Genomic DNA, 27,887 nt, shown 5'->3' with positions numbered 1-27,887 from the left:
GTGCCCATCAATCTAAGAGCAGATTAATAAAATGTGGTCTATGTATACCATGGAGTACTATTCAGCTCTAAGAAACAATGGTGATATAGCACATCTTGTATTTTCCTGGTTAGAGCTGGAACCCATACTACTAAGTGAAGTTTCCCAAGAATGGAAAAACAAGCATCACATATACTCACCAGCAAACTGGTATTAACTGAGCAGCACCTAAGTGGACACATAGGAACTACAGTAATAGGGTATTGGGCAGGGGGGCAGGGGGAGGGGGGCGGGTATATACATATATAATGAGTGAGATGTGCACCATCTGGGGGATGGTCATGCTGGAAACTCAGACTTGTGGGGGAAGGGGAGAAAGGGCATTGTTTGAAACCTTAAAATTTGTACCCCCATAATATGCCAAAATAAAAAAAATCTGATATTTCCATCATTTATAATTTGTATTTTGGATGATAATTCTGACCACCACTGTTTTATGACTGCTTGAAGCCCATTTAGGCCAACTCTTAATATATTCTTCAAATTTGCTTTTAAGTAATGACTTTACTAGAGGCAATAGTCTATATACAGCAGCCAAGTGAGAGGTATTGTTTTCCTTCTTGTAAACTATTGGTGAGTAATAGTAAAGTAATAGTAAAGTAAACTATTGGTGAGTAATAGTAATAGTACTTTAGTAAATAGTAATAGTATTTTACTATTACTATTTACTAAAGTACTATTACTATAGTAAAGTACTATTACTAGTATAGTAAAGTATAGTATAGTAAAGTATAGTAAAGTATAGTAAAGTAGTATAGTAAAGTATAGTAAAGTACTATTACTATTTACTAAAGTACTATTACTATTACTAATTTACTATTACTATTACTCACCAATAGTTTACAAGATCTATCCTCATCAAGTAAGCTACGAGTTCACTAATATTAGTACTTCTCTTTCTCAAGAAAGTTAAAGCTACATTTGATCTCAAATTCCTGCTTAACAAAACTTGGGCCACTGTTTCATGGTCCTGAGGAATCTCAGGAGAAAACTCACCATATTTTGATTATGGGGTTTCTCTCTGTGAAGAACCAGAATCACTGGAGTTAACCAAATATGACCAACTATCATGGTGTGATTTTTCAGGCAGGTGGCCTACACAAACTATTTCATTTTTTTTATTTGCTATGTCACAGCCCCTACTTTTAAAGGACTATTTTTTTTTCTGTCACAAGGGGTGACAGAACTTTCTTTCTGCAATAGATCACCTTATGCAGTTTATCTGTGCTCTTCACAGCTTGTCCAACTGTTCTATTTATGAAAGCAGCCAACTGTTTTGGCACTTATAAGAACATAGTCTTCATGTTCTTATTAATGAAACTAGAGATTCTTATTTTTTTGGAAGATCAAAGGAATGATCCTCAATATCATTGCAAAAGTTGTTTTTTTTTTTTTTTTTTATAACATTGTGGGTTTCAGATGCCATAATCTCTTAAATACTGGAGACTTGTGGTACCAAGTCACCTCAACCCAGCCAGGCATTGATGAACCATACCTGGAGTGTCCCTCAGCTTCCACTCAGGGACATTCAAATGCAGCCATTTGCCTTTCTTTACATTTTTGCAAATCTCTTTGTTGCCTCTTTATTAGAAGACACATTCTTACATCTACTTCTGTATTCAGTCTATTGTAATTTGTTGTTTGGGTTGAAATGTATGAAGAAAACCTGGCCTTACATAGATATGGAGCTGAAAAAAGGGAGGAATATTTTAGTAGTGCTTTCAGAAATCATAGTTATTCTATAATACCATACCCAAACTTGACAAATGGTATTTTTTTTATTTCAGCATATTATGGGGGTACAAATGCTAAGGTTACGTATATTGCCCATGCCCTCCATTCCCCCCTTGAGTCAGAGCTTTAAGCGTGGCCACGCCCCAAACGTTGCACATCTCACTCATTGTGTTTTGTATATAGACAAACAGTATTTTCTTAAAGATTTGTTGCAATTTGAAATCTGGAACCCTATGGAGGAACTTTCATACTCTGATATATTGAAATCTATTGGGCTAACTTGCACTTCTGTGAGCAGCCTCCAAGTGGAGGTTTGTCCAGGTTCTTGGTGACTAAGGGGAAAAGAATTTCAGGATGCACTAGTAGTAAGCCAAAACAACACTTTTTGTTTTGCTTTTTTTTTTTTTTATTTTGAATGACGGAAAGCGAAAGTGTACTCTCCAAAGACAAGAAAGAGAGTGGGCAGGCTGGAAAGGAACAGCTGCCCCAGAAGGAAATGGATTTTGATCTTTTGAAGTCCTAGAATTGGATTCCCTCCCGTTTTCCTACTTTATAGGGTTGTCTGGAACTGTCCTGGTGACTTCAAGGGCAGACAAATTTTAAAGCCACCATGCAAATGATATTATAATTAGCCAAAGTTCATGTAAGGTGGCAGAGATAGCTGACAAGCTGGATGAAGCCAGTTCTTGCCTGTGGTTATCAGCTCCTCTAGTTATTTTCTGCCTGAGAGTTGTTTATTTTAACACCTGTGCCCAATTGGTAAGCCCCTGCATCTGCTCTCAGCCCTGTCTTCTAGTCTCCTCCTCTAATACTTTGAATGGATTTTACACACCTGAATGATTGCTAATATCATGCATTGGTTAATTTGGAAAATATTTCACTAAGTTATGCAGCTTTTAAAAATGTTGACACATTTCATTATGCAATGTCAAAATGTCACATTTGTTATATCACTATTGATCTCATTAGAAAAGTCTTTTATTTTTTTGAGACAGAGTCTCATCTCACTCTGTTGCTCCGGCTAGAGTGCCGTGGCATCAGCCTAGCTCATAGCAACTTCTCAAACTCCTGCACTCAAGCAATCCTTCTGCCTCAGCCTCCTGAAAGCTGGGACTATAGGCATGCACCACCATGCCCAGGCAATTTTTCTAAACAATTAATTTCTTTCTATTTTTAGTAGAGATGTGGTCTTGCTCTTGCTCAGGGTGGTTTCAAACTCCTGACCTTGAGTGATCCACCCGCCTCAGCTTCCCAGAGTGCCAGGATTACAGGCTAGCCCTGCCCTCATTAGAAAAGTCTTTTAAGGATCAGGAAGATAGCAAGCTTATGGTGGCAGATCCAAGTTTTCCAAAATTTTAATTTCACTTGTAAGCTTGAATATTATCATTGGTGACAAATACTGTCAGTTGCATTCTTTGAAGTGACAGGCTCACTTGGTTTATTTTTAAGAAAATGTCTGCCAAGCACCCAAGTCTGAAAAACCATAGTTTGTCCTTTAAGTAAAAATAATTTTCATTAAAAAGTGTCTAGTTCAGCTTGCACTCCAACCATACAAATGATATGCAGAGAGTGAGGGATGTAAATGACCACCGGCATAGTTTAGAACCACTTCCTTGATTTGTGCTGAGGTTACAGTGGTTTTACCCATCATTGTTTTTATACTGTTAACACTAACATTAACACAGAAAAAGGCAAATAACATTTTAGTATTCTTATGATACAGTTTTGATCCTGTTAACTCCTTTAAGTGCCTTGGGGGACCCTCACCCAATGGGTCTATGGACCACAGTTTGAGAACCACTACCTATTTGATCTTGCCCATATTGCAGGTCTCTCCTATGGCTCTGCATGACTCTCTAAGTTCCACCCACTAAAGGCTAGTTGTGTCAGCTATTTCCTCTGCCTGGAAAACTCTGCCCTCTGCTGTCCTTGCTGGTATCGGATCTCAGCTCAAATGGCTATTTGCAGAGACCATTCTTGTGATCACCCTGTTTAGGAACACCCCTTTCTTCTAGTCATTTTCTATTATATTATCCTTCTTTATTTTATTTATAAAATTTGGCTGGTGCAGTGGCTCACATCTGTAGTACTAGCACTTTGGGAAGCCAAGGCAGGAGGTTCCCCTGAGGCCAGGAGTTCAAGATCAGCCTGGGCAATAGTGAGACCCTGCCTTTATACAATAACAACAAAAACCATAAAATGTATCATCATTTGATATTATTTTGTTTACTAATTAATGTATTTGCCTTCCCCCTGGTGATTTCAACTGTATGAATTGGAATTGAACTATCTTGTTCATTTCTGTATCCCTTTCTCCTAGAACAGTGTAGTCAAAATTCAGTAAATATTGAATAAATGGATTTTTCAAAAGACATCAAGGAATTAAAAGAAAAGGTGGATATGACAGTGATTGAAAAATACAAAGCCTTACAAAGGGGTTTACTGTAGTTTTCAATGTTAATTTCCTGATAACTATGATCTGATGATTATTTCCCATTTTTTATTATAATCAGACATATATTCTTCCCACATCAATATGGAACCTGTATTCTTCTATCCCCCCTGCCCATTATTATGCTTAGGTGGAGTGCAAAATATTTAAGGTATAACAATAATTTGTTTCCTTATTTGGTAAGATGAAATGTCTGATTTTGAATCAAAATTGTAGTTTATTATATTTCAATCAAGAAACAGTACAATTAATCAAAGTAGCACCTAAACTATCAACATACTTTTGCCATCTTAAGGGTAGCTTGTTTATGCCAGCAGCAAAGAAGCCTGGAGATTGAGTAGCTATGAAATCGCAAAAGGCGTTTTCCACAACTTGGTGAGAATTGAATATTTTTCCTTGCGAGAAGTGGCCCAAAGCCTGGAAGAAGGGGTAGTCACTTGGTGCAAGATCTGGTGAATACGGTGGTTTCCAAGTCTAGCCTCTGTAGTTTGAGCAGCATTGTTTTTTGTGACACGTGGCCTTGCGAGAGGATTGGCCTGTCTCTATTCACAAATCTCAGCTGCTTAATTGCAAGCACACTCATCATTTCATCCAACTGGTTGCAGTAGACATCCGCTGTGATTTATTGACCAGGTTTCATGAAGTTATAGTGGATAATACCAGCGCTGGATCACCAAATAGACACCATTAGCTTTTTTTGATGAATATTTGATGTTGGACTCTGTTTTGGCACTTGATCTTTATCCCATCATTGTGCTAAAAGTTTGCAATTGTCAGCAAGCATCTGTTTTTCATTGGATGTAACAATACAGTATAGACATGGTTTGCCTTTATGTTGTGACAGCAAAGCAAGGCAAGCTTCAAGATGATTTCTCATCTGATGCTTATTTAATTCATGCAGTATTCATCTGTCCAGCTTATTCACCTTGTCAATTTGTTTCAAATGGTCCAATATTATTGGAATAGTAACATCAAACCTTGCTACTAATTCATGCATAGGTTAAGCAGATTCACTTCCATTACAGCTTTCAGCTAATCATTGTCCACCTCGGTCTCAGGTCACCTACATGGCTCACTTTCAAAATTAAAATCACCAGAACTAGAACTTCTCAAACCATTGATGTACTGTGTGTTCATTAGCCACATCCTTCCCAAAAACTTTGATGATATTTCAAGCTGTCTGCACTGCATTTGTTCTATGATGGAACTCATATTCGAAAATAACATGAATTTTTGACTTATCAATGGTTTCAGAAAAATTGCCCTAAAAATGTGAAAGGTAATCACAAGCCAAAACATGTATTTGAAAGACTGAGGACATACCTTCACAATAGGGAAAAAAACCAAGAATTATCTAAGTGAAATGTCAGAGATGTTGACTGTCAAATTTAGTACTTAAGGAAATCAGACATTTCATACTTAATGACCTAATAAGAAGCTGAGTGGACATCTCATGGAAATCACACAGATGCCTAAAATTAATGTATCCATAATTTAATAACTGTCATCCCCTATTCTGCTATTTCTTCAGCATTTTATTCTTGGATGTGTGGCTTCGCCATCCATCTTTAGCCAAGCCAGAGATTCTCTTTCATTTCTCATTCCAATTCATAAAACAATTTCTACTTCAACTCTCCTCTAATCACTCTTCACAAATTCTCTGCTTCAGCCGTACTCACATTTTTCTCTCTGTTTTCCCTGGGCCTTTCCTCTTTGGGAGGCTTTCTTTTTTATTTCCATGGATTTTTATCAGTAAGTTTCAGGCGATTTTAACACACAGAGAATCATTTTATTGAGATTCATTTCCATGACTTATACTTTGTGCAGCTATACTTATATCTTACACCTTTCCTTCAGTTTTGGTGGTTGATACATTCCTTCCTGTTGGAGGTCAGTTCCTCCTTCTGCACTCTGGGTGGAATTCCTTCTCTGCCACTCAACAACAGCACCCCTATAGTTACTCCCCTCCTCTGCTCCTGCATCGATTTTTATCTCTCCCCTTGATCATTGCACCAGCATACAAACATGTTGCCGTGGCTTCCTGTTGAACAACAACAACAAAAAAAATAAAATACCTTTCAGTTGTCTTTCTATGCTTTATGAACCCTTCAAAAGCATTACCTATATTCATTCCCCTCCTTTTCTTTCTTGATACTCTCTTTAAATCCACACCAATCAGTCTTTTATTCTCTCCACTTCCTGAAAATTACTCACTGTTGAGACGCTTTTTTCTTGATGTTTTCTTTACGTTTATGGTCTCCATATCTTGGTGTGGCTTAGGGATCTGTCATTTGTCCTCTTTTATTTTTTAGATATGGTCACTGTTTTACTGATATTATATAGCTCGAAGGCTTAAATACTGTCTAAATACACACTGGTGACACTGAAATACATATATCTAGCTTTGACCTATCCCCTTACCTCAAGGCTTTTGTGTACAACTGCCTGGCTGTTGGGAGCAGGTTTTGCTCTCCATCCCCCTCCCTTGCTCTGTGGTCTCCTTCCAGTGTCTGCCGGCAGGCAGGGGCTCAAACTAGCTGAGCTCCCCAGTGATGGGGCTGTGGGCTGCGAGCTTCCCTGCCCAGGATCCCACCCTGGGTTGAGAGCATGGCTCTCCTGTCGGGGGAGGCGAACTCCACAAGTGCACTGAGGCTGAGACCCACACTGAGCTCTCTTTTCAGTTCTGCCCATGGGGCTCCCTCTCCTCCCAAGATTAGTTCACACATCTCCCCTCCATGCCTCTGAGCAACACAGATGCCTAATTAACACAGTTGATTCCTGAGGGTATGGGATCTGGCCTGTGGGCCTGTCCCCAGGTCCCTCAAGATCAATCCTGGACCATGCCAGGAAGAAGCCTGAGGGTCCTGAGTTGCATATGCGTTGTCAAACAGATTTGATGTCCCTGTGCTTCAGGGTGTGCCCTGTTTTAATGGAGCAGCTGGGCAGGCAGCACTAGGGAGGGCTGGTGATCAAGGTGCTCACCATCCAAGCACCCCTTAGTCCTCTTCGGGTCTTTAAGAAGAAAGATTTTATTAGGTAGTTAGCAAGGGATTCTGGGTCTCCTAGGGATGAAAGTGGGTGCTTTGCCTTGGTGCAATTGCCCCCCACCCTCGGAAGAAGGACAAGGGTGAGCCTGAGGACCCATCTTGGTCCTGCCCCACTTTGATCCTGCCCTGAGCTACTGCCATACCTGGGGGATGAGGGAATACCCTACAGATCTGCCAATCGACTTAGTGCACCAGCTGCAGAAGAATGCAGAGGACTCTCTAGCCCACTAGCCAAGCAGCATAGGTACCACAGAGTCCAGAAATTGATCTACAACAACCCACATGCATAATAACGCAATTCTCAACCGTCTAATAAAAGTGGTTCCATGGTGACTTCTGAGCCACTAGGGAGGTTCCAATCTGAGCACTATAAAACAAGATGCAGACCATAACCAACCCCATTTGGCCCCTTTCTTTGGCTTTCCCTTTGTTGTGACAATGGGTCTGGTCATCATCTGTGGCACATGTATTATGCTCTGTAAACCTATACCTTGCTCTTGCCCTATAATCCTATCTTTCTCTCCTCAATAAACCTCATTTTCATGCTTGCCTCACTTTGGTGTGTCTGCTCATTCTTCAACCATGAGTACGCCAAGAACTGATATTTCAGACTGAAACCTGACAATCTGAGCCCTACTCTCTGTGGCAGTCCCAACAGAGGGGAAGCAGCAGCTCCTGAGAGCCCTGGTTCAAGCATCTCCTTTGACAGCCACAGGTGGCAGAGGGGCAGGGAAGGAAAAGAGTCTGAATGGAGGAGAGAAGGCACTCTGTCCATCTCTGTCCTTCTCTGTGGAAGCCAGCCCACCTGAAATGTCCAGGCTCTGGAGTCATGCAGATCCGTAGGACCTACCAGCCCACTGTGGATCCCATAGTCTGGGCCGGCATTGGGAAATGTTTGTGTGGGAATGAGCAAGACAAAAACGGATGGGCTGAAGCCCCATGGGGCCAAGAAAGTCACACAGTGGGTGGAGAAGCAATATGGCACCTGCCATCTTGGCTCAGGTCTGTGGTGATAGAAAGTGCCCAAGGGGGCCGGCAGCCTGGTCTTTTGTCCACAAGAAGCTCCCAGTTCACTGGCAGCAGCAGTTTTGGGGCTCGTGAGGGTAGAAAGGCTCTCCAGCAGCTCGGGGGCCTGCTAGTTGCCAGAGATGTGAGGGAGGGAGAAATAATACACTTCACCTACCCTTTTTGCTGGGCTCCTAGCCTCTCAGCGTTGACCCCTGCCAATATCTTGCTGCTTCTTGTTCTGTTCTACAACTTCTTCCCATGGAATCTCTTGTAGGTTCTGGCACTTTTCCCTTGGAATTACACTTGATCTATTTTTGTTCGTTTCTTTCTTTCTTTCTTTTTCATCTAAAACTTTTCCTTCTTTTTGGTCTGGCTCCTGGTGTCTCTGGTCAGCTATCTTCCCCAATCAATAAATATGTTTTCTATTCCACATTTTCTCCCAGTAAATTTTTCTTTTGGAGCTAGGGGGAATTGTCTTAAAGGTATAGAATAATTTAGGAGAATTTATATGTTTACAATATTAGGGCTTTAAAAATAAAATCAGGGTATGTCACTTCATGTATTTCAACTATTTTTTCCCTTTCATACTTGTACTTTAAAATCAATCTCATTTACTTACGGTGCGTGATCCTTTTAATGTACTACTGGATAATTTTTGCTGTTTTATTTAGAATTAGTTTTATAAATTTGCATATGTAGAATTAGTCTATAATTTTGTTTTGCTTTGTTTTGTTTCAGGGGCTCTAGGGCAAATTTCCTGTGGCCTACCCCTCTATCTGTGCACTGAATCTCATCATTTTTCTACCTATGGAATTTTATTTCTATAATTATTGGTTTGCAAATTAATTTGGACTGCATGTCATTTTCTAAGCACATCCCTAAATTTCTCCTCCCTGAAAGAATTGTCTACACTTATATTGCCACTTGGTTACCTCTCTCTCTCAGTCTTGAACTCATTCCAAACAATTTTTAATCCCACAACTATTCTAGATCACCAAGACCTTAATGTTTTAAATCCAAAAGACAAATTTTCAGACTGGCTTATTCAACCTCGCAGCAGCATTTGACACAGCTGTTCACGCATTTCTTACAATACTTTTGCCCCCTCCCCCCAGCTTCTAGAACACCACAATCTTCCACCTGAGAACATTCTTACTGTCTGTTCTTGGCTCCAGAAACTCTTACTGACCTCTGTGTTTTGGAAGTCAGTGTGGCAAAATTAGCAGAATTAGAAGAAGTTGTTTAATATACAGATTCGAAAATTTAGGTTGACACACACACACACACACAAAACTTAAAAAAAAAATGATGAGAACGCCAGACATCATGGCTTATTCCTATAATCTCTGCACTTTGGGAGGCCTAGGTGGAAGGATTGCTTGAGGCCAGGAGTTTAAGATCAGCTTGGGCAATATAGCAAGACCCCATCTCTACAAAAAATTAAAAAATTAGCTGGGCATGGTGATGCATTGCCTGTAGTCCCAGCTACTCAGGAGGCTAAAGTGGGTGGATTGCTTGAGCCTAGGAGTTCGAGGCTGCAGTGAGCTATGGTTGAGACACTGCACTCCAGCCTGGGTGACAGAGCAAGACAGTGTCTCTAAAAAAAATAATAATAATAAATTTTCGAAAATAATGAGAGCTACCCCATAATGATACATGATGCCATAAAACATTGCATATTGTCCTCTGGAAATATTCAAATAAAGACTGTTGGCTATTTTTTAGGGATAGGGTAGGTACTACCACCTTAGAAAGTCTGTTGAACGAAAGGAACTATAAGTGCCAACATAACTCTAAAATTTTAAGACTATATATTTTTCAATTTTAATTTTATTTCTTATTTTAATGTTTAAATTTTAAGTTGTTATCAACTGCCTTGTAAAATCAGTCCTTAAGACTGTTAAATCATTGTGTTCATTTTTAGTGTGAATTGACTGTTCTTTAATATGTTAAAAAAATACAAAAAAAATTATTCTTAGATGTAGTTTTGAAAATCATGAGTTCATGCACACTACCTTACTATTTAAAGGTAGACTAATAACTCTTCAAATTGTTTAATTATAAAAAAGAAAATCCTTTAGTGAGATTATTTTTTCAAATCTTGATACCCACTGAAGAACATGTATATGATTTATTGTAAAAATCCAGTGTGTACACAGATCTGCTTCTTTTTCACTTAACAAAGTATAAGCATAATTAGTATAGACTGGTCAAAGTTGAGAAGTCATCAGCAAGTCTGTGAATTGGTTAGATACGGAGGTAGTTATATATTCTATATGCAAGGCGATGCGTTTTATTCTTGAAACCAGACTGCTTGATTCTGTTCTAGGCTCTCACGTTTATCAACCATGTGACCTTGACTAAATCACTTAATCTCTGTGTCTAAATGTCCTAGATGTAAATAGGTTAATATTACATACCTCATAAGGTTGTAATGGGGACTAAATGCATTATATTTGTAGAGTATTTAAAACAGTTAGTGTGTACAGTTAAGTACTACATTAAATGTTCTTTAAATAGAAACTCTCAGTTAACTAGGAATGGAGGGGAACTTCCTCAATTTGATAAAGAATAGCTACCAAAACCCTACAGCTAAGATGAGAATTAATGGTGAGAAACTAGCAGCTTTCCCACTAAGATCAGGAACAAGATAAAGATGTTCCTACTCCTCACTGCTTTTCAACATCATACTAAAAATCCTAGCTAATGCAGTAAGACAATAACAAAAAAAGGTATACAGTTTGGGAAAGAAGAAATAAAACTATCTTTGTTCTCAGATGACATGATTATCTATGTAGAAAATCCAAAAGAATTGACAAAAAGAGAACATCATGCAAGTAATAATTCATTATAGCAAAGTTGCAGGATACAAGGTCAATATACAAAAGTCAATTGCTTTCCTATACGCTAGCAATGAACAAGTGGAATTTGAAATTAAAAACATAATACCACTTACATTAGCAACCCCTAAAGATAAATTACTTAGGTATAAATCTAACAAAATACTTACAGTATCCATATGAAGAAAACTGCAAAGCTCTGATAAATGAAATCAAAAGAGAACTAAATAAACAGAGATATTTTCATGTTTATGGATAGGAGGACTCAATATTGTCAAGATGTCTGTTCTTTCCGACTTGATATATACACATTCAATGCAATCCTAAATAAAATTCTAGCAAGTTCTTTTTTAGATATTGGTAAACTGATTCTAAAGTTTATATGGAGAGGAAAAAGACCCAGAATAGAATATATACTATAGAAGGAGAAGAACAAAGTTGGAGGACTGACACTACTGAACTTCAAGACTTACTATAAAGGTACAATAATGAAGACAGTGTGGTATTGGTGAAAGAATAGACAAATAGATCAGTGGAACAGAATAGACAGCCCAGCAATAGACCCATATAAATATAGTCAGCTGAACTTTGACATAGTCTTTTCAAGAAATGGCACTGTCACAACTGGATATTCACATGTAAAAAAAAAAATGAATCTGGACATAGACTTTATAATTCTCACAATATTAACTCAAATTGGATCATGGACCTAAATGTAAAATGCAAACCTATAAAATTTCTAGAAGATAACTTAGAAAAAAACCTAGATGATCTTGGATATAGTGATGACTTTTTAGATACGATACCAAAGACACAATCAGTAAAAGAAATCATTGATAAGCTTTATTAAAATTAAAAAATTCTGCTCTGAGAAAAACACTGTCAAGAGAATGTGAAGACAAGCCACAGACTAGGAGAAAATATTTGCAAAGAGAGATCTCATAGAGGACTGTTACCAAAAATATGCAATGAACTCTTAAAACTCCACGATAAGATAAAAAAATAACCCAATTAAAAAATGGGCAAAAGATATGAACAGACACTTTACCAAAGAAAATATATAGATGGCAAATAAGCATAAGAACAAAAATGTCCACATCATATGTCATCAAGGAAATGCAAATGAAAACAAGATACAACTACACACCTATTAAAATGGCCAAAATCCCAAACATTGATAAAATCAAATGCTGAAGAAGCCACTGCACCCAGCCAAATCTGTGATATTAAAAAAATAATAATAAAGTAAAATAAAGGCTGGGTGTGGTGGCTCACGCCTGTAATCCTAGCACTCTGGGAGGCCAACGCGGGAGGATTGCTTGAGGCCAGGAGTTTGAGACCAGCCTGAGCAAGAATGAGACCCCATCTCTACAAAAAATAGAAAAATTAGCCCAGTGTGGTAGCAGGTGCCTGTAGTCCCAGCTACTCAGGAGGCTGAGGCAGGAGGATCACTTTGAGCCCAAGAGTTTGAGGTTGCTGAGAGCTATGATGATGCCGCTGCACTTACCCAGAGCAATGAAACGAGACCCTTTCTCAATGTTTCAAAAAGAAAAAAAAATTCAATAAAATGAACAATATTGAGAGCCATTTCAGCAAATATATAGTGCTGAAATCTGGCAAAAGGTTTTGTCTCTTTAGAAAAAAATAATTTATAAAATCTGTCAGCTAAAATCAGAATTTCATATGCCAAATGCTATGGGTCATCAAAATTTGAACTGCTGAAAGACATAGAAGACAATTAATTTAACTATCATGTGTTCTTTGCCAATGTTTGGCAAAGAGTTGAGTTGTGGAAGAGTTATGCTAAGAACTACTGTACTGTTAATTTTAATTCAATATTTTCTTGAAAGGAAAGGAATGTTGAAAACAATTTTTAAAGGACCTGAGTCTTTAAGTTTAGTCAACTCTAAAACAGCTTGTGTCTTGCATAAAAAGACAATTTTTAGATGGAGATATGAGGAAATTATTTCAATTATGGACATTTTGTCAGCAAATTACGAGAAAAAGACTGTAAAAGGTATTACACAAAAAGCAAAGATCTTCAATTAAGTCACCAAACAATTGCCCATAGAATGCAAGACCTTTTTATCACATCAAAGATCAATTAATTTCGACTTTGAAAGTTTGCAAGCACTTTTCTTTTTGGCTTTTTATTTTTAGAGGAATCATGTGAAATAAAAATCACTGCCAAATTTTTAGTTGGGTATGTATTATGTCAAAGGATATCCAAATTTACAAAAAAAAAAAAATAGTCAATTAATGGCCTAAGAAATGGAACTCATGGCATAGATAATTTTTATTTTTTTATGTCTGAAAAAATCAGTTTCTATTACTACAGAGGGTGCTCCATCTATATTAAGTCCAAAGTCCAGATTTATTGGAATTTTAAAACAAAAAACATGATTTCCTTACTTCTTTGGTTCTAATGATGGATACGTATTGGAAATATGTATGCCCAGTTTTCTGCACGAAACTGTGAAAACTGTTCAGAAATGCAGTTACCATCATTCAGGGAATATGTGCAAATGCTATGGGTCATCAAAATTTTTTAGAACTGCTGAAAGACATAGAAGACAATTAATTTAACTATCATGTGTTCTTTGCCCATGTTTGTTAGTTGAGTTGTGGAAGAGTTGTGCTAAGAATTACTGTACTGTTAATTTTAATTCAATATTTTCTTGAAAGGAAAGGAATGTTAGGCAAATATTAAAAATTCAAAGATAAGGATTGGCGTCTGATTTATGTTCTCTTACTGTTCCATCACACTGCATATGAATGAGCTACAGTGGAAGCTGCAACAAAGAAAAAGCTTATTTGTGACCAAACCATACAGATACAAACATACACAACTTATGCTGAAATTAAATCTTTGCATAATACAAATCAATAATGGTTTTATATGTTATTTAACATGAATCAACATGAAGCTTTTCATTGTGATTCACAGCATTAGGTAAATTGGCTACATAGACTACAAGAAAAATTTGAAGCAGGCTTTGTTGATATTGGTAAATTTAGAGTTGATTTTCAAATGATGCAGTACTCTTTTAGATTCAATGTTAATAATACCGGATTAACACAAGACTTAATGAATTTACCTAACTTGGATGGACATCGATTTGAATTTGAAATGTTTTTACTTCAAAGTTAAGTCAATTCTTTAAAAACATGAAGAACAAGTTTGATATTTTATAAAAGAGTAGAGAAGTGTGGTTTGACTATGCATGCCACAGAAGAGAATGTAACAACCAATGAAGTAGAAAAATAAAGCATTACTTATAAATTAACAAGGAAGAAAAGGGAAAGACATATTCTACCAGTTTGGTATCACTTTTGGGAGATTAGTAACAGAGAGCTGAAATAGCAAGGGCTTAAATATAAGAGCTTATTAGTCTCTCATGTGCAGTATGTCTGAAGGTGGACTACTGACACAGTGGCCTCAGGATGTCATGAATGTCCAGATTCCTTCTATCTTTTTGTTCCAGTATCATTTTGTTCCAGTGTCAATATTCAACTGCCATCTTCAATGTCACCCTATGAGTGTTGTATGGCCATTAATATTAATACTTCCACATTCCAAGCAGAAAAAAGGAGGAAGATGGTACCACAAACTTTCTCTCATCTGAGTTATCCCCCTTTTGGGGAGGGTTTTGCAGAGGCCCCATCCAACAACTTCCACCCACATACACGGAGCTCGGCCACTCTCCTCAGCACAAAGGCCCGAGAAATACAATTTTCCTACTAAGTGTTTTCCCACTCCCAACACAATTTAGGTTCTGAAATTGAGAACAAAGGAGAAAACAGATAATGGATGGGTCACTAGGAATGTTTGTCACAAATAGCGTCTTGATAAAATCAGTAAAAATGAGAGAAACAATAGGAGAAAAATATGACGATGGAAGTAAAAAAATCAGTTTATAGTTGTTAAACTAAATGTGAATGGGCTGAATTCTCCTACTAAAAGAAAAAGACTGCCAGATTAAGTTACAAATACAAAAACTTCTATAAATTGCTTAGAAACAAAATTGTAACAAAATTATTTTATAAGAAGACTGAACTCAGGCAGCACCCAGTTTCTTCATCTTACCATTAAATGAGTAAACAAGAGTTCAGAGCCAGTGAAGAGAAAGATGAGTAAAGACGATGCAGGAATGTTGATATTTAATTAAAAATATACAAAGTACTTCCTTTTGTATATCTAGGGTGGCTAATTCAACAATTTAGCAAATAACAGGATTAACATAAATTTATCTCTAAGATAACTCATTTTTTATTTTTATTTTTTGAGTCAGAGTCTCACTCTGTTGCCCAGGCTAGAGTGCCCTGGTGTCAGCCTAGCTCATAACAACCTCAAACTCCTGGGCTCAAGCAATCCTTCTGCCTCAGCCTCCCGGGTAGCTGGGACTACAGGCATGTGCCACCATGCCCAGCTAATTTTTTCTATATATTTTTAGTTGGCCACTTAATTTCTTTCTATTTATAGTAGAGATGGGGTCTTGCTCTCGCTCAGGCTGGTTTCGAACTCCTGACCTTGAGCGATCTGCCCAGCCGCCTCGGCCTCCCAGAGTGCTAGGATTACAGGAGTGAGCCACCATGCCTGGCCAGATAACTCTTTTTTAATCAAACTGCATATATCCCATAAAGAAGTATGACACCAAGTACTTGTAGACATTGATATGCATCATGTGTTAGTCTATTTTCTGATGAATATAACAGAATACCCAAGATTAAGCAATTTAGAAAGAAAAGGAATTTATTTCTTACAGTTATAGAAGGTGAGAAGTCCAAGGTCAAGAGGCCATATCTGGTAAGAGCCTTCTTGGTGGGGACTCTGTGTCAAGCCGTGAGATGGCACAGAGTATCTCATGGTGAGGGAGCTGACAGTGCTAGTTTAGGCCTCTCTTCCTTTTCTTATAAAGCCACCAATCCCACCCCCAGGAGAACCCTTTAACCCATTACAGTTCACAAATGGATTAATCCATTCACGAGGAAAGAGCCCTCATGACCTAATCACCTCTTAAGGGCACACCTCTAAATACTGCCACATTGGGGATTAAATTCCAACATGCATTTTGCCGGGGACAAATATTCAAACCACAGCACTTTTACAACCTTTAAGATTGTAAAGCTGCTGTGTATATTTTGGGATGTTATAATTTGAGTGAGATTGGGGGTAAGACTTGGGTGGTAGATTATCCTGTAACTACAAAAATATGCACATATGATTCTAGATTTGATATGGAAAAAATTCATTTATCAGAATATGATCATTATCATATGAATCAATGCCAGTTGTTAAAGAATTACTTAAGGGTAATTAAAACATCAGCTTGTAAATTTTGCAAAGTAATGATAGAAAAGACAAAATCTACATTTAAAATAAAGTATGTAATAAAAGGCTTTGAAGTGCCAGAAGGAAGTGTGAAGGTGTTGGGTGCTTGAAAGTTGGAATAGGTACAGAAAGAGAGAAAGATCAAGGGCATATCTATCATACTGCGAACAAAATTTTATTAAGGACCTCCAAACCGGATTGCAAACTTAGTTTTCCAACTGCCACAATTGTTATCAAGTCACTGTAACTCCAATGATGCCCTTGATGGGCCAGGTTTGACCTTTGTTTACACAAGGAAATTACATCATGTGTTGACTTTGTAATATAGCTCTAACTGTTCCCAGAGCTTGGAAAGTAGAGAATATAGTAATCAACGTTCAGATGATTTAGAATAATGAAAGCCATGAAATGTAATACTTGATCTGATCACACCAAAGGAAAAATGTCAGTTTTACTAGCAAATCTTGACACAAGGAACTGGAAAGGCTATTTATCTGTATTAGTTTCATGAAAGTAATGACACATAAAGGAAATCAGAATTTTTTTCAGTAATTATTAATAATGACAATTTAGTCCATTAATAACACCTTGCTTTTTATTTTACTAAGTTCTTTTTTTTATTTATTTCGGCATATTATGGGGGTACAAATTTTAAGGTTTTAAAAAGTGCTCCTCTCCCCCCCCATTTTACTAAGTTCTTTACATAGGCTGTCTCATTGAATAAAACGACAATCTTGCTGAGTAGATTGTATTATCTTCTCTTTATAGAGAAAACTGAAGAGAGGTGTAAGTGGTCTGCCTGAGCTTACACCGCATAGTGTCAGAACTAAGCTTCACATGAAGATTTTCTAATTCCGGGTCCAGTATTGTTTATCAGACACTACACTGCACATTAACCAAGTTTTCTTAACTGGACGGCCATGAATCTCTTGAAAATATGTGCAAACATGTGTGGTGTGTGCAATGGGGAATAGTGGTATAATATTCTTGTATTAGATTTTCAAAGGAATTGGTTCCTTTGAAAAATGCTAAGAATCACTGGCCTATAAGTTCCTTGAAACAGGATCATGTTTTGTTCTTGACTGTACCCTTAGCATTACTATAATTAAAGGTGATAAGGACTCAGTAAATTTGTGGGTGAATGAATAGAATATGTCAAATAATTTAAGACTATTTTCCAATGTTATTTGTATAATGTTAAATTGTTCTTACAATTTTATTTTCCCTGAATTATAATAACAGATACAGATATTTTACATATTTTTCCAAATAATCAAAATAAAATTGTTAAAATTGGGGGAGATAAACATTTTAATTAGACAATCAGTGTATTTGGTGGCATGTGCCAAACAGTACCTGAGGAAGGTAAAAACAAAAATAACTAATTAGAATTCAATTTAACTGATACTCAAGGGACAAAAAAAGTTATTCACGTTGATAAAAGTTATAACTCATAAAGAAGGTATGGCAGTCATGAAGTTTAGATACTAACTCACATGCAATCAAATTATATAAAAGTAAATATGATTTAAAAATACAATAAATTGACAGAAACAAAAATATAGTGGGAGGTAACACGATACTATCAAGCACAATATATATCAAGTATACAAAAACGGTGGTATAGTTTTCACTTTCAAAACATAATTAACAACATTGAATACAGCTATAAATTAAATGTCATATTTTGAAGCATATACTATGCTTCCTTGTCCAGGATCTGTGAGATAGTTTCATATACTGGTCACAAATAAAACTTCAACAATATCCAAAAAAAAAGAAATTGCACAGGTCACATTCTCGAGTCCAAATTTATAACTAGACATTAATATTGATAACGAAAAGAGAAAAACATTTCAAGTACCTAAAATTTTAATGTCTTTACTAACTGGGTTAAGATGAAATAAAAATAAAATTATAGATTACTTATAACATTTCAAAAGTTCAGATGTGGCCAACACTGTAACAGAAATAGCTACATATGCTGTTATTTTAAAAATAAAGAATCTGAAATAAATTGTGGAAATGGGAGAATTGGTAAAAGATAACAATCAAGAAAATTAGGGCCGGGCGCAGTGGCTCACGCCTGTAATCCTAGCTCTTGGGAGGCCGAGGCGGGCGGATTGCTCAAGGTCAGGAGTTCAAAACCAGCCTGAGCAAGAGCGAGACCCCGTCTCTACTATAAATAGAAAGAAATTAATTGGCCAACTGATATATATATATAAAAATTAGCCGGGCATGGTGGCGCATGCCTGTAGTCCCAGCTACTCGGGAGGCTGAGGCAGCAGGATTGCTTGAGCCCAGGAGATTGAGGTTGCTGTGAGCTAGGCTGGCGCCACGGCACTCACTCTAGCCTGGGCAACAAAGCGAGACTCTGTCTCAAAAAAAAAAAAAAAAAAAAGAAAATTAGAAGAAATAATACAATTAAAAGTTTCTAAGAGGATAAATTGGTAAATAATTTTTTGATGAAGCTAATAAATTTCTGAAAAAATATAATCAGAAGATAGAGTTAGAATCAAGCAAGGTAACAGACACAAAGTTTTTAATATTAGAAAATACCAAGTGATTAGAGACCAGCCTGAGCAAGCACGAGACCCCCCAAATAGAAAAAATCAGCTGGGCATGGTTGCACAGGCATGTAGTCCCAGCTATTCAGGAAACTGAGGCAGGATTGCTTGAGCCCAGGAGTTTAAGGCGGCAGTGAGCTAGGATGACACCACTGCACTCTACCCACGGTGATAGAGCAAGACCCTGTCTCGAATAAATAAGAAAGAAAGAAAATGCCATGTGAGTATAAGTTTGTTCTAGTAATTTTTTGATAAAATATATGCCTTTATAGGAGAATGTAAATTACCAAATTTAACTCAGGAAAAAAGTAGGAAATCTAAATAGACAAAAATAAAAATAGTGAAAAGATCTGAAAACGAAAATATTACCTCCAGGGCAGAAACAGGTAGTTGTCACGGTACATAATTTTTCAGAAAATAGAAATATATGGAAAGTAACTCAGTTTATTAAAATGTTACTATAATATCCAAGTAAATAATTTCCCTTAAACTTTAATAAGTCCCTATGTATTCAAAATTCTAGGCCAGAGGTCTAGAGGCTCTATGTGAATTAAATTCCTGCTTTCAAGCTGTTCATAGACCAGTCAGGAAAGACATATAAAATCAAATGTTATAGTTAGCAAAATCTATTTCCAGCAGTGTGGCAAACACAATCTGAATAAACCTTTTTCCACAAATGATGCATTACTGTGGTCACAAGAAAATAAGGCAACTCTCCCAAAGGGCAAAAAGTAAAAAATAAAATGACAGTGAAACAAAAACTGAAGTTGAGGGTTCAGCAAGCATAAAATCTAGGGTTGTACTGGAGAGTAAGCGTTGGGCCTCCTGTAGGAAATACAACTTGAGACTCTTCTGTCAAGCTGTCACACTCAAACCAGCTAGTGGTCCAGTACTTAGCAGCATCTGGCCCAAAGGATAAGCAAATGCTAATTCTCTCTGGACGGCAGCATTCTCAATTTAGTTTCACAGGACTCCCACGGATGATCTCCAAAATTAAGAATAAAATTTTGCAAAATATATTAAGACAAGTCTTCATAAGTCTTCATGTGTATCAACAGAAAAAAAAACAGAGCAGAACATGTAGACCACCATTAACTCATGTTGGATTTATCAGTTCATTCTGACTGCTATATATAACATATATATTAATATATAATAACACATATAGGAACATTTCACTATAATTTGTTCATCCATTCTATTATGAATGTGCATTTGGTTTCTTGTTGCTACTGTGAACAGAACTTTAGTGACCATGTCTCCTGGGGCATTCCTTTTCTTTAGGTAAACACCCAGAGGTGAAATGTATCTTAAAGTTCACAAGATAACGCCAACCCATTGTTTCAGAAACAGTTGAAGCAATCTATACTCCTACCAGCAATATAAGAGGGACTCCTGTCTGACACTTGATATTGTCATTTGTTAATTTCTGCCAACTGCTTGAGTACAAAATTGTATCTCATTATGGTCTTGATTTGCATTTCCTTGATGACTAATCAAGCTGAACATCTTTCTATGTTTATTGCTTATTGGCCATGTTTTCCCACTGTCTTTTGCCCATTTTTCTATTGGCTTGTTTGGTTTCGATTCTTATCCAACGATTTCCCTAGTCCATTGCATTATTTTGGGGTAAAGGACAAATTAAATATCCAACATTAGGAGGATCCCCAGACACATCATTCCTGGAAACTACTCTGGCAGTTGTTTATGTTATTTGTTCCCCAAACTTGGTGTGGCCCCTCTCCTTCTTCAACCTGCTGTTAGTTAGCTCAAAACAGATGTCACCTGCTCTTTGAAGATACCCATAGGCCTGGCATAAAAAATTTGTTCTTCTGTACAGCGATAGCCTTGAATTCATACCACTCTTATTAGAGCAAACCATGTGTATAACTACACGTCTTTTCCTTTCCTTTTTCTTTATTTGGAATATAGGAGCTTCTTGGTGGCAGGAACTGTGCTTATTTGTCTCTGAATAGTCAAAAGACAATACATTGATACAAAAGAAGCATTAAATAAATGTTCAAAATTCAAAAGGTATGATTTTACTACAGGGTCTATTAATAATTTCAACAACATTCCATTCACATTGTAAGGGAGGCATTAAAGATTTGAAATCAAGTTCTTTGTTTAACAAACATTTGTAATAAGCCATTTTACTAGGCAGGTATAAAGAATACAGAGACCATTATTAAAAATCAAAAAATTTAAACAACTCTAGATAAGTGAAATACTTAATAGATATTCTGAATTGTCACACAATCCTCCAATAATTTATGTTAAATCCAATTCACTCATTTGGTCACACAACAAACATTAAGGGTACAGTAGTGCGCCAGACACTGCTTTTTAAGTAACTCAAATTGTCACTTGTATTGAAAAAACTTGAGCTTCTGGGACTATTTCACCATCCTAGAAATTAAATCAACATCAGCATCATGCACATATTTGAGTCTTTATGGAGTAGAAAATAAAGTACCTTGGACCGGGCGAGGTGGCTCACCTGTAATCCTAGCACTCTGGGAGGCTGAGGCCGGTGGATTGCTCAAGGTCAGGAGTGCAAAACCAGCCTGAGCAAGAGCGAGACCTCCTCTCTACTAAAAATAGAAAGAAATTAATTGGCCAACTAAAAAATATATAGAAAAATTAGCCAGGCATGGTGGCACATGCCTGTAGTCCCAGCTACCTGGGAGGCTGAGGCAGAAGGATCACTTGAGCCCAGGAGTTTGAGGTTGCTGTGAGCTAGGCTAACATCACGGAGTGCGGGAGCAACAGAGTGAGACTCTGTCTCAAAGAGAAAAAAAAAATAAAGTACCTCAAAGTGAAATGTCACCAAAAAGGAACAGGAGAGCTTCTATGGCAGAAGAGGCGGCTCCCAATATTAAGATGGACAGATGCAGAATCCAACAGGGCTGGGTTCAAACCCTGGTTCCAGTTCCTTAACCCCTAGTGCCACGAACTTCCCCGGAACGACTCCAGCCCACCACCCCCAGGAAGCGAAGTGACTTCTCCCTGTCTAGAAAAGCTAGAGTTGGGGGGGAGTGGTTAACGTTGTGTTGTGTGGATCCGCCCCAACTCCTTCAGGTAGAGACTGGGAGGGGCAGAGCTGGCGCAGAGAGACCCCCACACCGAGTTCGGTTCCCGCCTCGCCTCCCTGCCGGCCGCCGCAGCTGGGTCCCCGGGACTTCAGCCCCTTCCCCTGCGTCGGGAAAGCGCGCGACAGGCCGCGGCCGCGCACCTGGCTTTCGGGGACCTCGCAGCTCTCTCTCGCGCGCATTTCCGCTTATGGGGACCCAGCCCGCCGCGCATCTCCCGTCGGGAGCCCCACGGGAGGCCTGAGCAGGGCCTTCACCCCGAAGCTGGGGCTTATCTCCCCGCTGCGACCGGGTCGCTTGTGACCGGCTGGGGACCCGGCGTTTCTTGCCCACGGGAGCCGCACCCCAGGCCGGACGCCCCCGGGTGGAGAACCGCCCCGCGGCCGCGGGAAGCTGGCTAAGCCGGGACTTGCGTAGACGCCACCCTGCACGTGGTGGCGGCTCCGCACTGAGCAGCCGGGGACGCCTTCTGAACTTGACCTTCACGGGGTGGAGACGCCCCCTAAGGCAGGCGTCCTGCGGCGCACTTCCCCGGCGCGCGGCGGCGCTGGTCCCCTGCCCCCCGCCCGAAGCCCAGCTCGGAGCCCGCGCTTCCTGGGCGCCAGGCCTGCTCGTGGCGTGCGGGACGCCGCGCCCACGGCGCCCTTCCGGCCGCGCTCGGCAGCCGACACGCGTCCCGCGCCACAGAACGTCGGCCGCTCTCTTCGTGACATTTTGCAGGCCCTGGAAAGGGTGCGCCCTTGCCGCTTCGGGGCGTACACCACGCCCGTGGCCGTGACCGTCCTGCGCTCGGCGCGCTCCGTGTGAGTCACCGCGTCCCCGGTCACGTTCTCCAGAGAGACCCCGAGCACCCCCCGGGTCTCCTCGTAGATGAGCCCGGAGATGCGCTTGACGCCCCGCCACGGGCTAGGCGGCGGATGGCGGGTCGGTGATGCCCTGAATGTTGTCCCGCAGGACTTTGCGGTGGCGCGTGGCGCCCCCCTTGCCCATTCCTGTTGCCGCCTTTACCTCGCCCAGACATTTTCGCGTTACAGCAGTCTCCAAACCAAGAAAAGAAGCGGGTAGCTGCAATCTGAATCTCACAGGAGTTGTGGGACCCGTTTGAAACTCTCATGAAAGTGGACGGAGCTCCTTAGGCCCCCTCCCCTGGAGCCTTCCTTCCTGCGGTTGTAAGTAAGCAGAAGCTGAACAAGCTGGATTTTTTTTGTTTGTTTGTTTACTTTTATGGAAAAGCCTCTGCACATTCTTGCCATAAATTCGAAGAAAGATTCATCATGCTCTGTTTGAAAGTTTAAACAATATGAGCTAACATAATAGAATTTATGTTGCCTTTTCTCAGCACTTAAAAGCAGGGCAGATCCTATACAACGGTGTCTGTCCCTGTCTCTTACTCCTTCCTTTCTTCTAATTCTAATTCTACGGTTCTTCAAACGAAATGCACATTCTTATAATACCATTCCTGACCTACCTTGAAAATCAATAGGAACCAGAAACGCTTTACGTCTTACTGGATTTCAAAGAAATTACAATTTTTCACATGTGGATCTTTTTAAGTCACCAGTAAGGGGAGAGGTTTTTGTTTGGTTTTGTTTTAATTAAAGAGCCCTCAGAACAGTGTACGTCTAGAAAAAAATCCTGAATGGTCAAACTTCACTGCATGATTTTAATCCTTGACTCAGAGAAGAAGAAACGTCTACCAATCTTGAAGAGGTAAGGATTCTTGTAATGGCAAATAGGTTGCCTTGTTTATAGTTACACTTCTAAGAAATTAAGGTTAGAACATTTTCAAGTTAGAAATCTCTTGCTTACAAGAATAAAAGGAAAAATTGTGTCCAAAATAATAATTTTAAAAACTCTTTTTAAAATTACCCATGATATAAGCAAAAATTTAAGCTAGTTTACGAACTCATTGCAGGAATATCTTGTTAAAAATTGCATCAGAGAGACAAGCAGGCTGCTGAGATGAGCACAAACCAAGCTGTGGAGAGCCTTCTGGCTTTGAGCCAACAGGAAGATCTAGTGGATTTGCCAAAAGACTACCCCTTGAGTGCCAGTGAAGATGAGGGGGACAGTGATGGAGAGAGAAAACATCAAAAGCTTCTGGAAGCAATCAGTTCCCTTGGTGGAAAGAATAGGCAGAAATTGGCTGAGAGATCTGAGGCTAGTCTGAAAGTGTCAGAGTTCAATGTCAGTTCTGAAGGATTAGGAGAAAAGCTGGTCCTTGCAGATCTGCTTGAGCCTGTTAAAACTTCATCCTCATTGGCCACTGTGAGAAAGCACCTGAATAGAGTCAAATCAAAGAAGACTGTGGAGGTACCCCTTAACAAAGAAGAGGTTGAACGGATCCACAGAGAAGTTGCATTCAATAAAACCTCACATGTCCTCTCCAAATGGGATCCTATCATCCTGAAGAACCGGCAGGCAGAGCAGCTGGTTTTTCCCCTGGAGAAGGAGCAGCCAGCCTTTGCTCCCATTGAACATATGCTCAGTGGCTGGAAGGCAAGAAGTCCACTGGAGCAAGAAATTTTTAACCTCCTCCATAAGAACAAGCAGCCAGTGACAGACCCTTTACTGAATCCCGTGGAAAAGGCCTCTCTCAAAGCCATGAGCCTGGAAGAGGCAAAGATGCGCCGAGCAGAGCTTCAGAGGGCCCGGGCTCTACAGTCCTACTATGAAGCCAGGACTCGAAGAGAGAAGAAAATCAAAAGCAAAAAGTATCACAGAGTCATGAAGAAAGCAAAGGGCAAGCAAGCCCTAAAAGAGTTTGAGCAGCTGCAGAAGGTCAATCCGACTGCAGCTTTGGAAGAACTGGAAAAAATTGAAAAGGCCAGAATGATGGAGCGAATGAGCCTTAAGCACCAGAACAGTGGAAAGTGGGCCAAGTCAAAGGCAATTATGGCCAAATATGACCTGGAGGCTCGAAAAGCTATGCAGGAACAACTGGCCAAGAACAAAGAACTAACGCAGAGACTCCAGGTAGCCTCAGAGAGTGAGGAAGAAGAGGGAGGCACAGAAGTGGAGGAACTCCTTGTCCCTGATGCAGTGAATGAAGCACAGATGAATGCAGAGGAACCGAATCCCTGGATGCTCAGGAGTTGCACCAGTGATGCAAAAGAGGCTGGAATCCAGGAGGACGCTGAACAACTGCCAGAACTTTTGGACCACAATGTTTCTGAAAGTGAGGGAGATGAAAGACCGGTGGCAGAAGAAGAAATTTTGTTGAAAGAATTTGAGGAAAGGCGATCCCTTAGGAAAAGGTCCAAGCTCAACCAGGATGCTGAGTCAGTGGGCAGTCAAGAAACAAAAGATTCTATCAGCCAAGAGGTGCTATTTGAATTGAGAACATTGTCTCAGAAACTCAAGGAAAACCATCAGTCCGGGAAGCAAAAAGCAAGTTCAGTGGGGACTTTCCCCCAGGTCCAGAGAGAGGAACCTGTCCCAGAAGAAGAAGAATCTCTGTTGCTGCAGAGGCCAGAGAGAGTACAGACTCTGGAAGAGCTAGAAGAGCTGGAGAAAGAGGAATGTTTTCAAAATAAGGAGCTCCCCAGTCCTATTTTAGAAGGGCATTGGTTGAAGAAGAACCCAAATAATCAGACTGATGCCCCTAAGAAGAAAAAGAAGGAGCAAATGATTGACCTGCAGAACCTCCTAACCACAAAATCTCCTTCTGTGAAGTCTTTGGCAGTTCCCACAACAATAGAAGAGTTGGAAGATGAAGCAGAGACAGACCAAAAGCAGATGATAAAGGAAGCTTTTGCTGGGGATGATGTCATCAGAGACTTCTTGAAAGAGAAGAGGGAGGCTATGGAGGCGAGTAAGCCACAGGATGTAGACCTGACGCTACCTGGCTGGGGCGAGTGGGGTGGTATGGGCCTGAAGCCCAGTGCCAAGAAAAGATGCCAGTTTCTCATAAAAGCCCCTGAGGGTCCTCCAAGGAAAGACAAGAATTTGCCAAATGTGATTATCAGTGAGAAGCGCAACATCCACGCAGCAGCTCATCAGGTGCGCGCGCTCCCATATCCATTCACCCACCATCAGCAATTTGAAAGGACCATCCAGACCCCTATAGGATCTACGTGGAACACCCAGAGGGCCTTCCAAAAACTGACTACTCCCAAGATTGTCACCAAGGCAGGCCATACCATTAAACCCATAAAAGCAGAGGACGTGGGTTACCGGTCTTCCGCAAGGTCCGACCTCTCTGTCATACAGAGGAATCCAAAACGACTCTCTGCACATCACAAAAAACAGTTGAAGAAAAACTCTATAGACTGAGTTGCTGGAAGAGTGACATCTTGCTGCCTAGGACCAGGAGCCCTGACGGCTCCTGCTTTGGCCCAGTTTTATTCTGCTGAAGGATGGATTCTAAAACTGGCTTGGCACACTGTGGGTGTAATTAAGCTACATTTTAGAAATAAGGCATTTTTATCTATTAAAAAAGTTGCATCAGACATTTGTATGTCCAATTATTCAGTATATCTGTTATTGGGTGCTTATTAACATTTAATTTAATTAACATTTAATTTTCAAGACACTTTGAGATAGGTGCAGAAGTTAAATAACTTACCGAAGGTCAGCTACTAAGAGACCTTTGACAAATTTCTTTAACTTCAGACTTAGGGCGGAATCAGTCTGGCTCCAGAATGACCACCTTAACCATGACAATATGCTGCTTCCCAGCTCCAAAGACATTGAGGTTAATCATTGTGGTAGGCACTAAGGACATACATAAATACTTGATAACGTTATTTCCGTAAAATCAAATCTTTATTAGGATATTGAGATGGTAAATTTGTTTTACTTTTAATTAAATGGATACTATAATTCACATTAAATATTGTTTAATAAGCAGGTGTTTAACATTATATAATATAGGAGTGTAACTAAAATTAAGAAAAATGTTAAGATAATTAAAATTACCTCAAGGAATTAGTAGAAAGTAATTTCTAATGTAAACAAAAAACTTACTTGTTTCAAATACTATGGGTCCGCAAATCGAGTACATAAGAAGTTGCTGCCATTCTTCCTTTAGTCTCTGGGCTCATGTATAAAGAGACCCCGTGGTCCTCCAAGTCTTCAGGGAGAAGGTGATCCGCTGATTGGTTGCACCGGGACCTGCAGGGAGCAAGCTAAGGCCAGGACTTTCAGCGAAATGTTAAGTTCTGGCCAGGCCATCTTGTCTCCCCGGTCAGTTCAGGAAGCATTCATGTCACAGCCCTTAGAAGTGAACACGCAGCAGAACTTGGCCAGATGGTCGGGGTCATCTGGTGTGTAGTAAAGACGGGTCAGATGGCCCACTAGCCAGCTCCCTCACAGTGCTGGGTCGCAGGAGGCAAGGCACTTGTACACAGGCACAGGCGACATACCTGTACTGGGCAGGCAGAACTCGGCAGAGGCTGTGATTGCGCTTAAGCAGCAGCTGCCGGCTCCGGAGTCTGGAGTCGGAGAACTATCTCACTAGGACGCTGTTTTGTGTACGGGGAAACTCCGCCTAGAAAGCATGGCAACGTCTGGCACCCGGTGTGACTTCACTTGCTAGGGGCACCCCTTGCAGCTCTAATTCCAGATTTTTTCTGTTTCCGACCACGTTTCCTTATTTCTTAAGAGTTTCATTCCCTGGGAGCGAGTGTGAGCGTGGAAGCCCCAGCGCCTCCCAAATTCCGTACCCACTCAATCCCTCGGGGGTCCCCAAACGCGCAGCGGGCTGTCCCGGGGTATTTATAGGGGAGATTATGTAAATGAGGAATAAGGGTTTGCTCTTTTGATTGGCGAGTGA

General features: G+C 39.8%; 2 protein-coding genes and 1 pseudogene across 3 annotated transcripts; 1 reads left to right on the top strand and 2 right to left on the bottom strand.

Annotated features, from left to right (window-relative positions):
- Positions 1–868: 868 nt before the first annotated feature.
- LOC105865275 (KATNB1-like protein 1 pseudogene) lies at positions 869–27,887 on the bottom strand (annotated as a pseudogene).
- Positions 22,594–23,390, bottom strand: H4C16 (H4 histone 16). The gene is given in 4 exon segments (XM_012753721.3): positions 22,594–23,012; positions 23,015–23,038; positions 23,041–23,104; positions 23,106–23,390. Coding segments are annotated over 4 exon segments (627 nt in total). The 5' UTR covers positions 23,226–23,390.
- Positions 22,769–26,971, top strand: LOC105865286 (U3 small nucleolar RNA-associated protein 14 homolog A-like). Of its 2 annotated transcripts, XM_012753732.3 has the most exons (2): positions 24,171–24,246; positions 24,312–26,386. In XM_012753732.3, the coding sequence occupies exons 1-2, from the start codon at positions 24,171–24,173 to the stop codon at positions 26,384–26,386; spliced, it is 2,151 nt and encodes a 716-aa protein (XP_012609186.2). The 2 variants fall into 2 exon arrangements, with proteins under 2 accessions (XP_075863751.1, XP_012609186.2); XM_076007636.1 differs by having other exon boundaries at positions 22,769–26,971.

The sequence above is a fragment of the Microcebus murinus genome, chromosome 10 (assembly GCF_040939455.1).
Source record: "Microcebus murinus isolate Inina chromosome 10, M.murinus_Inina_mat1.0, whole genome shotgun sequence".
NCBI lineage: Eukaryota > Metazoa > Chordata > Mammalia > Primates > Cheirogaleidae > Microcebus > Microcebus murinus.
This window is presented reverse-complemented; position numbering and strand designations above follow the sequence as displayed.